The 15,664-nt window shown below is 44.8% G+C and overlaps 1 protein-coding gene across 3 annotated transcripts in view; it reads right to left on the bottom strand.

Moving 5' to 3' along the window:
• Nucleotides 1-15,664, bottom strand: part of LOC137438266 (signal-induced proliferation-associated 1-like protein 2) — a 254,665-nt gene that overhangs the window by 162,975 nt on the left and 76,026 nt on the right. For all 3 annotated transcript variants that reach the window (XM_068133386.2, XM_078766828.1, XM_078766837.1), the window contains one exon: nt 4,400-6,091. In XM_068133386.2, the coding sequence (XP_067989487.2) occupies nt 4,400-5,687 (1,288 nt within the window). In that variant the 5' untranslated portion in view covers nt 5,688-6,091. The remainder of the gene's footprint in view (nt 1-4,399; nt 6,092-15,664) is intronic.

Genomic DNA, 15,664 nt, shown 5'->3' with positions numbered 1-15,664 from the left:
TCAGGCAGCACTGGTGACGACGCCGTTTACGTGGCATCACCCCAAAGACAGTGACATGGTCCCACATTGGCAAGTCCCAGACAGTGAGGAAAGGAAGCTCTGGTGCAGTGAGCATGGCTACGTGTGAAGTGATAAAAGAGCAGGCGATCAGTTGGGGTGAGGGAGTTGTGCGAGGAACCAGAGTTGAGCAGATCTGTTTAGGACGGTAGCCCATCGGAGTCAGGCCCATGGACGTGCTGTTCCATCTTGGGCTTCGACTTGACTCCTCGCTTGGTCTCAGTTTTCTCTGTTATGTATTTGTGGCCCGCTATTCTCTCTGACCACCCTACAAGCCTTTGTCGTCCTGCTCTCTGCCCCCCCCACCCCCCACCCATTGTGAACGATTGATTGCATACCCATGGGCCCATAGGTTATCTCCTGGAACTGAGCATTTTGTTGAACTGAGCTGGAACTGAGCCTAACCTGATCCTGGGTACCCAAACCACAGCTCATATGCAAAATTTGGTGGAGATTGGTGAAAGGGTGTGAAATTGTGTGGAAATTAAAGAAAAAGCTACCACACACTGCCACGCACATGCACACACATGCACACACCACATAGGGGACAGACAAAAATGGAAAACCGAATGCAAAATCACTTGATAGGGTGTTGGGCCACCACGTGCGGCCAGTATGGCTACCAGCGTCTGGAATTTTGCAAGAGGGATGCGGCACTATTCTTCCACGAGAAAGTCAATGCACTCAAACCTGTTTGATGGAGGTGGAAAACGTTATCTATGTTGAAGCGTGTTTTATCCCATATCGTTCCAGGATATCCCATAAATGCGCGATTGGGTTAAAATATGGTGACTGAGAAGGTCATGACATATGGATAACATATGTTTCATATCATTGGGCACATACACTCTGTAGATGGGCATATTGAAGGGGGGGGGGGGGGGATCTCCTCTTGCAGCCATGCGAGCCATAATTATAGGCAACCAGACCTGTGCAGCATTTTTATGTCTCCACCCCCGAAGGTGGCCGGAGGCATTATGTTTTCAGGTTGTCCGTCCGTCCATCCATACGTACGGGCTAAACCTCGTTTTCTCGGCAACCACATCCCGATTGAGAAAAAACTTTCAAGGTAGGAGTGAAATCCATGCAGAATGTTTTCATGATAATTGTGAAGTCATAGGTCACGTGGTATTGGCAGCCATCTTGGATTAAATGCAAATAATAATAAAATTATTTATCGGACACCGCTGATGGAAAAAATTGAAACTTGGCACATTGTCAAGTACTCCCAATGAGGAGCAAACGCATGATAATGATGACATCATAGGTGAAGTGGTATACCAGCCAAACATGTTTTAATCAAATTCCTTATCCTAAAAATCTGAAATTGCATGCACTTGATCTATGACCCATTTGTATTGAAATATTAAATTTATGACATCATAGGTCACATGGTTTGGCAGCCATATTGGATTTAACCAAAAACCTTTAAAAAAAAAAAAACTTCTCCCAAACCACCAAATCCATTGACTCAACTTTACATGTGTCATTGACTAAGCATGGCAATTAAAAGATGATCACGAAAACATCATTGGTCACATGGTGTGGCAGCAATATTGGATTGAAGGAAAATATTAAATAATTATATCTCTGAAACCGCTTACCCTATTGATGCGAAATTTTACAAATGCCAGCTAACAGTATTGTTGCATAAAGTTTGAAAATGATGATGTCAAAGGTGATGTGGTTTGGCAGCCATTTTGGATAGAAACACGAACCTTATCCGATCAACACAAAACTTCACAAATGTGACTCCCTACCCATTTATATGTAGAGTGTACATTTTTAAGGTCATACGTCACATGGTGTGGCAGCCATATTAGCTTGAACACCGATGTTTTTAAAAATCCCTTCTCTGAAACCACTTCACCGATCGATGTGAAACCTGTCATGACTGGTGAAAATGTGATACTTGAAAACAGCTGAAGGGATTTCAATCAAACTTGCATGTTTTTGGACAGTGAACGAGGGCATCTACCCATTGTGGGACTATGTGGAGGCATATTGGCGACAATCGCATTGCTCGAGTTATACATGACTTGAAGCATGCAGGGATGTTATTTGCTTAATTAACACATGGGCGACACCTGTGTGAAAGCCATTGCTTTCAATATACATGGTGGCTCTCATTTACCCAGGTGTTTCCTTTTTTTTTTTTTTTTGGCCATAACCTGGACATATACCAGGCTTGCAAATCTATGTTAATCAAATGAGTTAGAAAAGTGGAAATTTACTAATTGGTGGAAGTCTATCACACCTGACACTAACCTTAATTAGCGATACCTGTAACTAAGGCCGATAAAAGACTTAAGTCATCGAATTTGATTGATGCAAGTTTTATACCACATCTTCAGAAGCTGCTTGCCTAAACAGGATAGCTATTTCCATTCCAATAAAAGCACACATGGTCTACTTTGCACCTTAATTGCATATCACTTGTCATGGTCTCAACTTGCAGCCAAGCCATGATATATTACAGGTCAAACTACACACAAGCCAAGGGCTCGATAGCACAGTGGAGCAGCACACAGCACTGTGCAAAAGAAGAATTTTCTTTATACTTTAGCATATATGCAATTCCAAGTCAGAAGGAAGCACAGAAATCTTTATATCCTTTTTCATCTGGAATGCAAATTGTGACCGAGCAAAATGTCAATTGAAAAGGACAAATTTAAAGATAAAAAATATCAAAAAGACAGAGTAAGACAGAAAATGAACTACATGTAACAGGAGAGCACACAAGGGCTGAGTAATTGAAAAACCACTATTGGCCTTGTGCCATTAGTCTTGCAGTTCAGTTCCTGTCTTTCCCCAAGAGCTGTCCTGCACTCCAGCATCACAAACCCACAACTCTGCATGATGCATAATGAATTGTAGTTCTGAACAACCCGTCTCATTTGATTCTACGTTATATGAGACCTTGAGCGATAATTTGATTCTAAAACAATGTAATTGCTAGAAAATCCTCTTAAAATGAATTAACAGGTTGCAATTGAAAGTTTCCCATGCAGCTGGTATACGTTTATTGGAAGGACAGTTGAACTATCTCATCCTTCAACCTGCACACCATCAGGGAACTCTGCAAAGTCGGATGCAATCATCCATGACTGATAGAAAAGCAAACATTTTGTTGCTAATCATTTGCAGCCACCTTTTTTTGAACTGCATTTAATCACTAGAAGAGCATTCAAAGGGAGTTTGAGTTGAAGTGCAATTCAATTCTTTTTTTTTGCAATCTAGAGTGGATCAGACTCACAACGAAGCTTGCACACAGAGAAGGTGATAGGTGAGAGAGAGAGAGGAGGGAGTGGGGAATGAAGAGAAAGAAGAGGCTGGGAAGAAATAACCGTGTGGGGAGGAGCATGTGCATTGCATATGGGGAGAATTCTGGGCAGTAGGGAGTGGGGGGAAGAGGGAGATTCTGAGGGCGATGGGGAGACACTGCACTTTATTTGTGCATATAAATACATATAGCCCAAACAAGAAATATCTAACCGGAAGAAAACTAACATAGGGCACGGAATTCTAGAAAACTTGTGCCTTACAATAGAGAATTAGCAATTATCCAGGCTACTTCCAAATGTATTGGCTAAAATAAATAAATAAATTGTTTTTTTGGTTGTTTTTTTTACAGCAGTGAGGCTCATGTAAGAGCAAGAATCCCAAGAGAGAATTGTTTCATCAGAGGATCCAAAGAGGGAATTATTGCAGGGGCGATTTTAAATAAATAAATTATAAAGTCAGTGTATAAAACTACTACTTACAGAAAGCCCAAATTCAAACTGGGATTTATACAAACACAACCGAGAATCGTTGTGTGTGTCCTTCCCCCCTCTCTCCCCATCTTGTCTGCCGCTCCGCTTATTTTTTGTGTTTTGTGTGTCGGTTTGACTTTTTGTGTGATTAATGTTAGCTCTTTCACGAGCCTCGATCTTGTATACAAAAAAAAAAAAAAATTACAAATGGAATTGTGAAAATAGAGCAAGGGTACAAGGGTTCGAGACGTCTCAAAGCAAATGCCAAGGAACAGTCCTTCATTAGATTGCGCCAATGTAGGTCCCACAGGAAAATGAGACAGAAATCTGTACAGAGTATTCCAATTGCAAATGCACTAATTGCCAGGAAATTCTACGTTTCAAAGAAGAACAGAATATGATCTAACTCATAAATATAGAGTAAAAAAATATATACCTCAACGTAGTTGGCTTCTGCTTTTCTTTGTTGATTAGTGTCTGTCGTGCATTTCCCATTGACTTAAAAAAAACCATTTCCTCGACTTCAAAAAACCATGCTAACACAAGTACAATGTGTATACAAATTCAAGCACCAAAACTCCACGTACCTCTACCATAAAAGTAGTTCCGGTAGTATCGAGCACCCAGGTCAACATGCTCGATGACGTAGCGCTTTGGTTTCTCCCGCCTGAGCAGGTTTCCATCACGAGGTCCTTCAAGCACCGAGAGGCTGCAATTAGTGCGGCAGTAGTAAAGCGGTAGCTCAATGGTTGCACGGATGCCTACAGAATTGACACAGCCAGCGTTTGCACGTGATAAGCCAACCTGCCTTTCTCCCTCACCACCAAGCTCATTGCGGAAGAAAGGACAACTCTTGACTATCTCATTAGACTTGCCATCACCATGATCATGACACTCCTCTTCTTGCTTCAAATTCAGTTCCTCTGAACTGCTTCCTGCCACGGTTGTATCTTTGAGTTGACCCTTTGTGGATTGGGAGGCTGCAGAAGCACCTGTGCTCATGTTGCGTGCATACATGGAAGCACAACTTTCATCAGGTGATCCCAAGAGGCCAAATATGACACTCTGGACATCAAAGTGGGAAAAAGCTCGGCGACATACAAGTAGTCTGTTCTCAGTCCCAGCATTGTCCTGGGACTTTCCTCCCTCCGCTTTAACTCCATCAACATCACCTTTGCTTCTTCGCTTGAGCAGGATTGATGGGTCACCTGCATCAGACTTGGACCGACGGTCTTTCCGACGAGCCAGGATAGCCTGAGCCCCGTCAAAGCCTATGTCATCAAGGCCATCCTGGCTTGTAGTCATACCAGGAAGAGTCGAATTCAACACTTCCAAAAAACCAGTCTTAGATTGGCCACGATGTGCAGGGAGAAACCAGCGAGAGTTTCCCGTACATACTGTACGGCTCTCAATGGATGATGTACTCCCATACTCGCGATGTAAAATGCCACTCATTGTAGTGTTCTTGGGTACCGATCCAGAAACGCATATACCTTCTGCATCTAGCTCACTGAGAGCAATGTCACTGTTGCTACGTTGTCGTAGTGTACTGGGCGGTTGCTGCAGGAATAGGTCCTGTTGGAAAAGTGGAGGCCTGCGACGTGAACCACGTATTGGCATCGTGTGCCCCTCACCCACATTGGCATTTTTATATGGTATATCTTCCGCCTTGTCCCAATCTCGCACCACACCAGTCACAGTGGCACGAGTGTCATGAGTCAAATGCGGAGAAACCCAGGCACGGACTCCCATTTTGGGAACTCCATTGGCACGTGCCTGGAAGCTCTCACTGCGGTTTGGAACAAAGCCAACATTCCCACCATCTCTCTTCAATTTAACCCCATAAAAATCATCCCTGTCATCAAAGCTGGACATTTCACTAGTTTTGAGTTTTCACCTGCTGTTGTTTCTTTGTCAGGTAAACTTGAGCAAACAAAATTGGAGTCCTCCAAGTTCCCAAGCCTTCCAACATATCCAGCACAATTTCTCGGATAGTAAACATGGCTACAAGTACTTTCTGCTGGAATCTACCATATTAACATGCTTTGCTTAGAAACAGAAATGCTCTTTTACTCTCCAAAAGTCATTATATCCGCTTTCGAAATGTACTGGAAATACTTTGGTGGGTCGACAGGGCAGATACTTTAAGGCAAGTTCATATTCATGAATGTCTGCTCCAAATACAGGTGGGGAGTTGGGGGTGGATCTTCTCTTCAGGCTGTTGGCTGGTGGAAATTTTTCACTTTTTAATTACGCAGATGCACATTGCCTGTAGTCATCTGCAAAACATAAAAAGCAGAAATAAAAGTGGTTAGTCACACATGTCCTCAAACTAATTGGCTCATTTCAAATGCAAGCGTCGGCATCATTCTTTGTTTTTATAGGTCACTAGATAGCTGACGTCATGTGGGAAAAGGGTTGCATTGTAAAGCTGAGAGCCATTTTCAAAACCATTCTGATACATTAACCATTCAGTAGCAGAATCAAACGGGTTAAAATATATACACACACACACATTTTCATAAATATATATACAGACTCGGCATTTAATATGGAATTTTTTTTTTTGACTTGGGTTTCCTTTCTGAACTCGGTATATCAATCTGGTGAGTTTCTTTTACGCTTTGGTGATTTCTTTGTTAAAAGAACCATGTCACTGATTGTCTGTCGCAGCAAGAAGTCAATAACAGGATTATATCACAGGTGGCGTGAGAAAATGTATGGACAGGTACATTTGACGATTGGCTTCACAATCGGGTATATAAGGGTTGTTGCGTTCTGTATTAGTGGAAAACAACTGCTGCACGTCTACAAAAGTTATTGCCGCTTCCCCTGGAGATGGTCCGTCAACTCGACAATGCTGTTTGTCATGGAGTGGTGGCTTTACGAAATTCAGGCATGAAACAGCGTGCTATTGCTCGGCAGTATGGCATCACTCAAGGTCAGGTGTCAAAGATCCTGAAACGAAATGCTCAGAGGGGGTGTCCCGACTCCAATACCGAGGTCAGGACGTCCCCGCAGAACCACAAGGAGGGATGATCGCCAGCTGCACCGGTGAGTCCACAATGGCCGTACCAAGTCAGCTAATCGACTTAGGGCTGAGTGGCAGCAACTGACAAATGTGCCTGTATCCAGAAGGCTAGTCAACCAACGACTGGTTCAAGCAGGCTATCGTGCCAGGCGTCCCCTGAGAAAGCCACGTCTGACCAGACAACACCGCCAGCGCCGATTGCAGTGGGCCAGAGAGCACCGTCAATGGCAGCCAGGACACTGGAATCACGGGATCTTCAGTGACAAGTCTAGATTTCTGGCCTATCGTCAATATGGCCGCGTCCGAGTGTGCAGACAAGTGCATGAAGCCTACAACGAAGATTGTATAGTGCCAAGAGTCCAAGCTGGAGGTGGTGGGGTGACCATTTGGGCTGCTTTTCATGCAGGAGGCAAAACTGACCTGGTTGTTCTGAATGGAAACCTGAACCAGTTCAAGCACAGGGCCATTCTGGAAGAAACATTGCTTCCATTTGTTCTTGCAGCCTTTCGAGGAAACTTTGTCTTCCAAGATGACAATGCACGTCCTCATTGTGCTCGCATGATCCACCACTTTCCTGCTGACCGTGGTGTAGAGCATATGGAGTGGCCTGCCATGTCCCCGGATATGAATCCGATAGAGAACTTGTGGGCAGAATTAACGCGTCAAATCGACAACTTGGACCAGCAGCCTACCTCTGTGCGTGAATTGCAGCAGACTATTGTCACTGCATGGCAAGCGATTCCTGTCCAAACCTTGGCAAATCTCGTGAACAGCATGCCTCGATGTGTACGTGCTCTCCTGAATGCTCGTGGGGGTTACACGAAGTACTGAACTGTAATTTTACTGTCCGTAATCCCAGTCATAATTTAGCTTTTGTTTTTGTTGAAATTTTTTGGGCTAATGTGCAAAATAAAGAGATACTTCTGGAAAACGTACAGAAGTTTAACACAGTACTGTCCGTGAATTGAGTTCGATATCAGTTTACATCACTTTCAAGGATCAATTTATTTGCTTCGAAATGTCAAATGTGGTTTTTGTTTCTTTTAAAGGTCACATTAACAAAATCTAGAATAATTTCAACATAATTCCAATGAACTTTTGGTTCTAAGTCATCTTGAAAAGTAAGTTCACCCCCACAAAAAAAATATTCCATATTAAATGCCAAGTCTGTATATATATACAGACTTGGCATTTAATATGGAATTTTTTTTTTTTCTTGACTTCAGTTTACTTTCTTAACTCAGTATATCAATCTGGTGAGTTTCTTTTACACTTTGGTGATTTATTTGTTAAAACAACCATGTCACTGATTGTCTGTCGCAGCAAGAAGTCAACAGCAGGATTATATCACAGGTAGCGTGGCAAAATGTACGGACAGGTGCATTTGATGATTGGCTTCACAGTCGGGTATACAAGGGTTGTTGCGTTCTGTATTAGTGGAACACAACTGCTGCATGTCTCCAAAAGTTATTGCCGCTTCCTCTGGAGATGGTCCGTCAACTCGACAATGCTGTTTGTCATGGAGTGGTGGCTTTACGAAATTACGGCATGAAACAGCATGCTCTTGCTCGGCAGTCTGGCATCACTCAAGGTCAGGTGTCAAAGATCCTGAAACGACATGCTCAGAGGGGTGTCCCTACTCCAATACCGAGGCCAGGACGTCCCCGCAGAACCACAAGGAGGGATGATCGCCAGCTGCACCGGTGAGTCCGCAATGGCCGTACCAAGTCAGCTAATCGGCTTGGGGCTGAGTGGCAGCAACTGACAAATGTGCCTGTATCCAGAGGGCTATTCAACCAACGACTGGTTCAGGCAGGCTATCGTGCCAGGCGTCCCCTGAGAAAGCCACGCCTGACCAGACAACACTGCCAGCGCCGATTGCAGTGGGCCAGAGAGCACCGTTGATGGCAGCCAGGACACTGGAATCACGTGATCTTCAGTGACGAGTCTAGATTTCTGGTCTATCGTCAAGATGGCCGCGTCTGAGTGCGCAGACAAGTGCATGAAGCCTACAACAAAGATTGTATAGTGCCAAGAGTCCAAGCTGGAGGTGGTGGGGTGACCGTTTGGGCTGCTTTTCATGCAGGGGGCAAAAATGACCTGGTTGTTCTGCATGGAAACTTGAACCAGTTCAAGTACAGGGCCATTCTGGAAGAAACATTGCTTCCATTTGCTCGTGCAGCCTTTCGAGGAAACTTTGTCTTCCAAGATGACAATGCACGGCCTCATCGTGCTCGCATGATCCAACACTTTCTTGCTGACCGTGGTGTAGAGCATATGGAGTAGCCTGCCATGACCCCGGATATGAATTCGATAGAGAACTTGTGGGCAGAATTAACGCGTCAAATCGACCACTTGGACCAGCAGCCGACCTCTGTGCGTGAATTGCAGCAGGCCATTGTCACTGCATGGCAAGCGATTCCTGTCCAAACCTTGGCAAATCTCGTGAACAGCATGCCTCAACGTGTACGTGCTCTCCTGAATGCTCTTTGGGGTTACACGAAGTACTGAACTGTAATTTTACTGTCCGTAATCCCAGTCGTAATTTAAATTTTGTTAAAAAAAAATTTGGCTAATGTGCAAAATAAAGAGATACTTCTGGAAAACGTACAGAAGTTTAACACAGTACTGTCCATGAATTGAGTTCGATATCAGTTTACATCACTTTCAAGGATCAATTTATTTGTTTTGAAATGTCAAATGTGGTTTTTGTTTCTTTTAAAGGTCACATTAACAAAATCTAGAATAATTTCAACATAATTCCAATGAACTTTTGGTTCTAAGACATCTTGAAAAGTAAGTTCACCCCCACAAAAAAAATATTCCATATTAAATGGCAAGTCTGTATATATATATACAGTCACATGAAAAAGTAAGTACACCCTACTTCAGACTACTTCCTCTCTAGTCGTAGTCAACGTGTGGCCCTGAATGGGTTTCTCTCATCTCCTCTTCCTGTTCGTTCAGGCTGGAGTTCCCCAAGGCAGTGTTCTGGGCCCTGTGCTTTTTCTGGTCTTCATCAATGATCTCTCTGACTCTCTTGAAAATCCTCTCTATCTCTTTGCTGATGACTCCACTCTCTGCCGCTCCATTCCTCATCCCTCAGATCGGCAGTCTGCAGCCTCCTCACTCTCTGCAGACCTGGACAAAATCACAGACTGGTCAAACAAGTGGAACATGTCTTTCAATCCTGACAAATCTCACACTCTTACGATGTCTCTCCGAAAAGACTGACTGGACAACCCTCCCATCTACTTTCTGAATAATCCTCTCCAAGAAGTTCTGTCACTCAAGCTTTTGGGTCTCATTATCTGCCATGATCTTTCCTGGGAAAACCACATTTCCAAGCTGGCCTCCAAAGCCAGTCGCCGACTGGGCATCCTCCGTCGTGCGAAGTCCTTCCTTGGCACACCTGAGCTCCTCACCACATACAAGGCTTTCATCCACAGCTCAATGGAGTACTGCTCTCCCCTCTGGGCTGGTGCTCCTGCCTCACACCTAGCTCGTCTTCACGCTGTTGAAACCAAAGCGTTCAGAATCATTGGAATCTCCCGCGATGACGCTATCTCCGAGGGCCTTTCACTTAATCACCGCAGGCAGGTTGGTGGTCTTTCCGTCTTCTACCGACTCCTCTCCGGCCTTGCTCCCCCAGCTCTCTCTGGCCTCTGTCCCCCAAATATTCCTGCAGGTCGCACAAGATCTGCCTGCAACCCTCTTATGGTTAAACTGCCAAAATCAAGACTCTCTGCTCACCTTCACTCCTTCATTCCTCTTTTCTCCCGCCTCTGGAACAAACTCCCTCGCTCTCTTCAATCCCACTCCGCCCTACAGGTCTTTAAAACGGCTGTTCACCACCATATCTTATCTTCCCCAATCCAAAACCTTGATCTTTTCTACCCCTGCTAATTTCACCCCAAAACCACTTTTTTGAGGTGACTTTTGACTTCTTTCCTGGAAGTCCTTGGTGTCCTTGCGTTTTATACCTATCCCCAAGCCCTCTCCCTCCAAAAACATCTCCCGATGTCCCTGCTCTCAAATGTTGTGTTTGTGTGCTTCCTCCCCTTCTCTCCCAATCTTGTCGACCGCTCCCCTTTTTATATACTTTGTTTGCTTGTTTGTTTGATAAATGTTAGCTCTTTCACGAGCCTCGACTCTGTATACAAAAAAAAAAAACCAAAAAAAAAAAACCCCCCCATGTAAAGTTTTGATTTTTTCAACATATTTCAACATACAGCTATTTGATCTTCATTTCAACAATATTGATAGATAAAAGTGATATAATATAACAAATATCATGAAACATTTACATTTTGTAGTCCATTGTATAATTTACATTTTTTTTTTTTTTTTTTTTTTGTATACTGAATCGAGGCTCGTGAAAGAGCTAACATTTACTTCACAAACAAATCAACCAGACAAACAAAATATATAAAAAGAGGGAGCGGAAGACAAGATGGGGAGAGAAGGGGAAGCACACAAACACAACATTTGAGAGCAGGGAGATGTGTGGAAGGGAGATGGCTTGGGGGGAGGAGGCGTGGGAAGGGGGGGGGGGGGGGAAATATATTACATGGGTGAGCAGGGTGAGCCAGGAATGTTATTTTTTGAAATTCGAGTGAAGGAAATAAAAAATTGTATTTCAAAATAAATTCATTCATGATATTGAAGTACATAACATGCATTATTATTATTATTATTATTATTATTATTATTTTTGTTCCTCATTTCGTTTTATTTTTTGCAGGCAAAACACTTGAGTGACCATGTGAAACTGGTCGGGTGAAGAACGCGCTTTCGCTTTCAAAGCTTTTTAAAAGAATAATGATAGTGCAACTGCTGCACAATGTCAATTCAAACTCCATTTCAATGTTCAACGTCATGGAAATGTGCTGTCTGTTCGTGCTATCAAGTTATGGGTTTAGAAGTTTGAGAGCACAGGTTCAACTTTAAAAGAGAAACCGCCGGGAGCACCCAAATCAGTAAGAACGGCACAAAACATTGAGCGTGTAAAGGAGTCAGTTTTGAGAAGTCCACATCGCTCCAGCCAAAAGCATGCATCAGCCTTAAGAATTTCTCATACGTCACTACGCCGCATATTGCATAAGGATTTAAACTTTTATCCTGAAAAAATTCAAACTGTCCAGGAATTAAGCCAATATTATGAGATTGCCCACAATAATTTTTGTGAGGGAATGCTTTCATTTATGGACGGAAATTAAACGAATTGAAATTTATTAACGAAATTTGAAAATTGAAATTTAATGGATCTGACTCGAAAATCACAAGAAACTCATTTTGCAATAAATGTTCGTTTTCCATAAATCGTCCAACACTTTCTAAAATGCAAACTCACCCCTCCCCTCCTAAACTCCCCCCATCACCCCTCCCTCTCAAATCTCCCCTCTTGCCCCTCCCCTCCTAAACTCCCCCCTCCCCTCCCAAACTCCTCCCTCACCCTTCCTCTTCAAATCTCCCCCCTCACCCCTCCCCCCTCCCAAACTCCCCCCTTGCCCCTCCAATCCTAAATTCCCACCTCACCCTTCCCCTTCAAATCTCCCCACCCTCCATTTTTCTCCAATTCTCCCCTCTCACCACTCCTTCTCAAAGCGTCCTCCTCCCCACTTCCTCTCCCTTCCAGCTCTTACCTCCATCTCCTCCAACCCTCTTCCCTGCTCTTCCCCCCCCCCCCCCTCCCTCAAACAACACAACACCTCATCCAATCACCATCAAACCTTTTGTCCTTCTCATCCTTCCCTTTCTCCTTGCTCTTCTGAAATCTCCGACACTATCAACAGCTCTCCCTACCGCCTCCTCTTCTTCCTCCTCGTCCTCCTCCTCCTCCTCCTCTCCCTCATCTTACCCTACGTCTGTGACCTACCCCTCCCTGTACTGTATCCGATGCTCCCCCTTCCTCTTCCTTAACGGTGTGGACATCAAACATCCAAGGCCTTCGCTCAAACCTGATTGATCTCTCCATACAGGTTGCTTCTGACAAACCAGACGTAATCTGCTAAACAGAAACTTTTCTCCTTCAAGATGCATCTGATTCCTTAATATCTCTCCCTGGTTACTCCCTCCTCCGGTATGATAGACCCGAGTCTCGTCCTGGAGGGGGAGGGGCGGGGGGGGGGGTGGGTTGCTATATTTATCAAACTCTTCCTCACTCTCCCTGCACTGCCCTCTCTCCACTTCACCCCCAGGAGTAACTCTGACTACGGCTTCCCCTTCGCTCTCACCTTTTGTTCATATGTGTGTTATACCGTCCACCAAACAGTGATGACTCCATCTACATCTCGCTGTCTGATAACATGGACCAACTTATATCGACTCATCCCAACTCTCTCTTCCTCATATGTGGTGATTTCAACTGTCATCATGCCAGTTGGCTGGGTGTGGGTACCTCCCACACCAGCCGTGGCACGGCACCTCAGCAAAGGACTTCTGCGACCAACTGGGACTGACACAATGCGTCAATTTCCCAACCCGGATCTCAGTCAACGGACCATCTTCTCTTCGAGACTTGATTATGACAAACTTTCCTGCAAATGTCTGCTGATCTTCTTGTGCTGGTTCATCTGAGTATATGCTTGTTAAAGTGGACATCTCTCTGGCAATTCTCAGAGAGCCTCCTCAGCGTCTACGAGTCTGGCATTTCACTCAGGCCAACTGGCAAGGTCTTCAAGCAGCCATCAATCATCTGGACTGGTCTCCCATCGCTACTGCCTCTGACATCAACTCATAATGGGAATTCTTCCAAAGTAGATGGCTCTCTCTCATGCACAGATTTATCCCTTCTCGTCTTGAGTTGTAGTACCCTTCCTCCCGTCCATGGTACACGGAATCTTGTGGTGAGGCAGTTGCCCTGAAACAACTTGCCCTCGCCTCCTGGAAGGAAAATCCAACGGAAGGCAATCTCATTTCCTTTCACAACGCCCGGAACAAGTGTGTATCTACCCTCAGGAAAGCCAGGAAACACTATCTCACTACTCTCAAGACTGAACTCTCAAACCTGTCTCCCTCTTCCAAATCCTGGTGGTGTCTGCTCAAATCTGTGTCTGGTGTTTGTTCCCCCTCCATCCCCTCCCTTACCTCAAATGGCTACAAAGCCAACTCCGCACATGAAAAAGCTGAATGCCTCAAATCTGTGTTCGCCTCAAAATCTGGTGTCCCAAATCCATCTCTCTCTGTACCCACCTTACACAGTCGAACCCAGCTGCTCCTGAACTCTGTGTCCTTCTCTCCTGACAAGGTGGAGAAGTTTCTGTCAAACCTCGACTCTGATTCTGTAATGGGACCAGACGGCATCGGCCCACTGGTCCTAAAATCCTGCTCTGCCGCTCTTTCATACCCTCTCCTCTCTCTGTTCTCTTCACCCTCTCCTTTCCTCAAGGTCATCTGCCATCAGCTTGGAAATCAGCCAACATTATTGCTTTACACAAAAAATGTGCAAAAACAGATTCTTGAAAATACAGACCAATCAGGCTGCTCCCAATAATCAGCAAGGTCATGGAATCCTTCATTGCTTCGAATATCAAATCCTTCCTCTTCTCCAATGGCCTGATCTCGGATCATCAATTTGGATTCAGACCAGGTCATTCTACTCTGGACATGCTGCTTCTGCTGTCTCATCAATGGATGGAGGTCCTCAATGCCAAACAGGAAATCAGAGCCATCTCGCTTGACACATCATGTGCCTTCGATATGGTCTGGCACCATGCTCTGCTCACCAAACTCTCCTCCGATGGTATCCATTGAAATCTCCACACATGGCTTGCAGACATCCTCTCTGGTCGTAGTCAACGTGTGGCCCTGAATGGATTTCTCTCATCTCCCCTTCCTGTTCAGACTGGAGTTCCCCAAGGCAGTGTTCTGGGCCCTGTGGTTTTTCTGGTCTTCATCAATAATCTCTCCGACTCTCTGGAAAAACCATCTCTTTGCTGATGACTCCACTCCCTGCCACTCCATACCTCATCCCTCATCCCTCAGATCGGCAGTCTACAGCCTCCTCACTCTCTGCAGACCTTGACAAAATGACAGACTGGTCAAACAAGTGGAACATGTCTTTCAAACCTCACAAATCTCACACTCTTACTACGTCTCTCCAAAAAGACCAACTGGACAATCCTCCCATCTACTTTCTCAACAATCCTCTCCAAGAAGTTCTGTCACTCAAGCTTTTCGGTCTCACTATCTGCCATGATCTTTCCTGGGAAAACCACATTTCCAAGCTGGCCTCCAAAGCCAGTCACCTACTGGGCATCCTCCGTCGTGTGAAGTCCTTCATTGGCACACCTGAGCTCCTCACCACATATAAGGCTTTCATCCGTAGCTCAATGGAATGCTGTTCTCCCCTCTGGGCTGGTGCTCCTGCCTCACACCTAGCTCGGCTTCACGCTGTTGAAACAAAAGCTTTCAGAATCAATGGAATCTCCCGTGACAAAGCTAGCTCCGAGGCCCTTTCACTCACTCACCGCAGGCAGGTTGGTGGTCTTTCTGTCTTCTATCGACTCCTCTCCGGCCTTGCTCCCCCAGCTCTCTCTGTGCACTGTAACCCAAATATTCCGACAGGTCGCACAAGATCTGCCAGCAACCCTCTTATGGTTAAACTGCCAAAATCTAGGCTCTCTGCTCACCTTCACTCTTTTATTCCCCTTTTTCCCCGCCTCTGGAACAAACTCCCACACTACAAAAAAAAAACCCCAAAAAAAATCCCAATGCTCCCTCCAGGTCTTTAAAACAGCTGTTCACCACCATCTCTTATCTTCCCCCATCCAAAACCTTGATCTTTTCCACCGCCGCTAATTCACCCCAGATCCACTTT

The sequence above is a fragment of the Myxine glutinosa genome, chromosome 1, assembly GCF_964187855.1.
Source record: "Myxine glutinosa chromosome 1, kmMyxGlut1.1, whole genome shotgun sequence".
In the NCBI taxonomy this organism is placed as follows: Eukaryota; Metazoa; Chordata; class Myxini; order Myxiniformes; family Myxinidae; genus Myxine; species Myxine glutinosa.
Note: the sequence above shows the minus strand (reverse complement) of the source record. Positions and strands in the feature narration are given on the sequence as shown.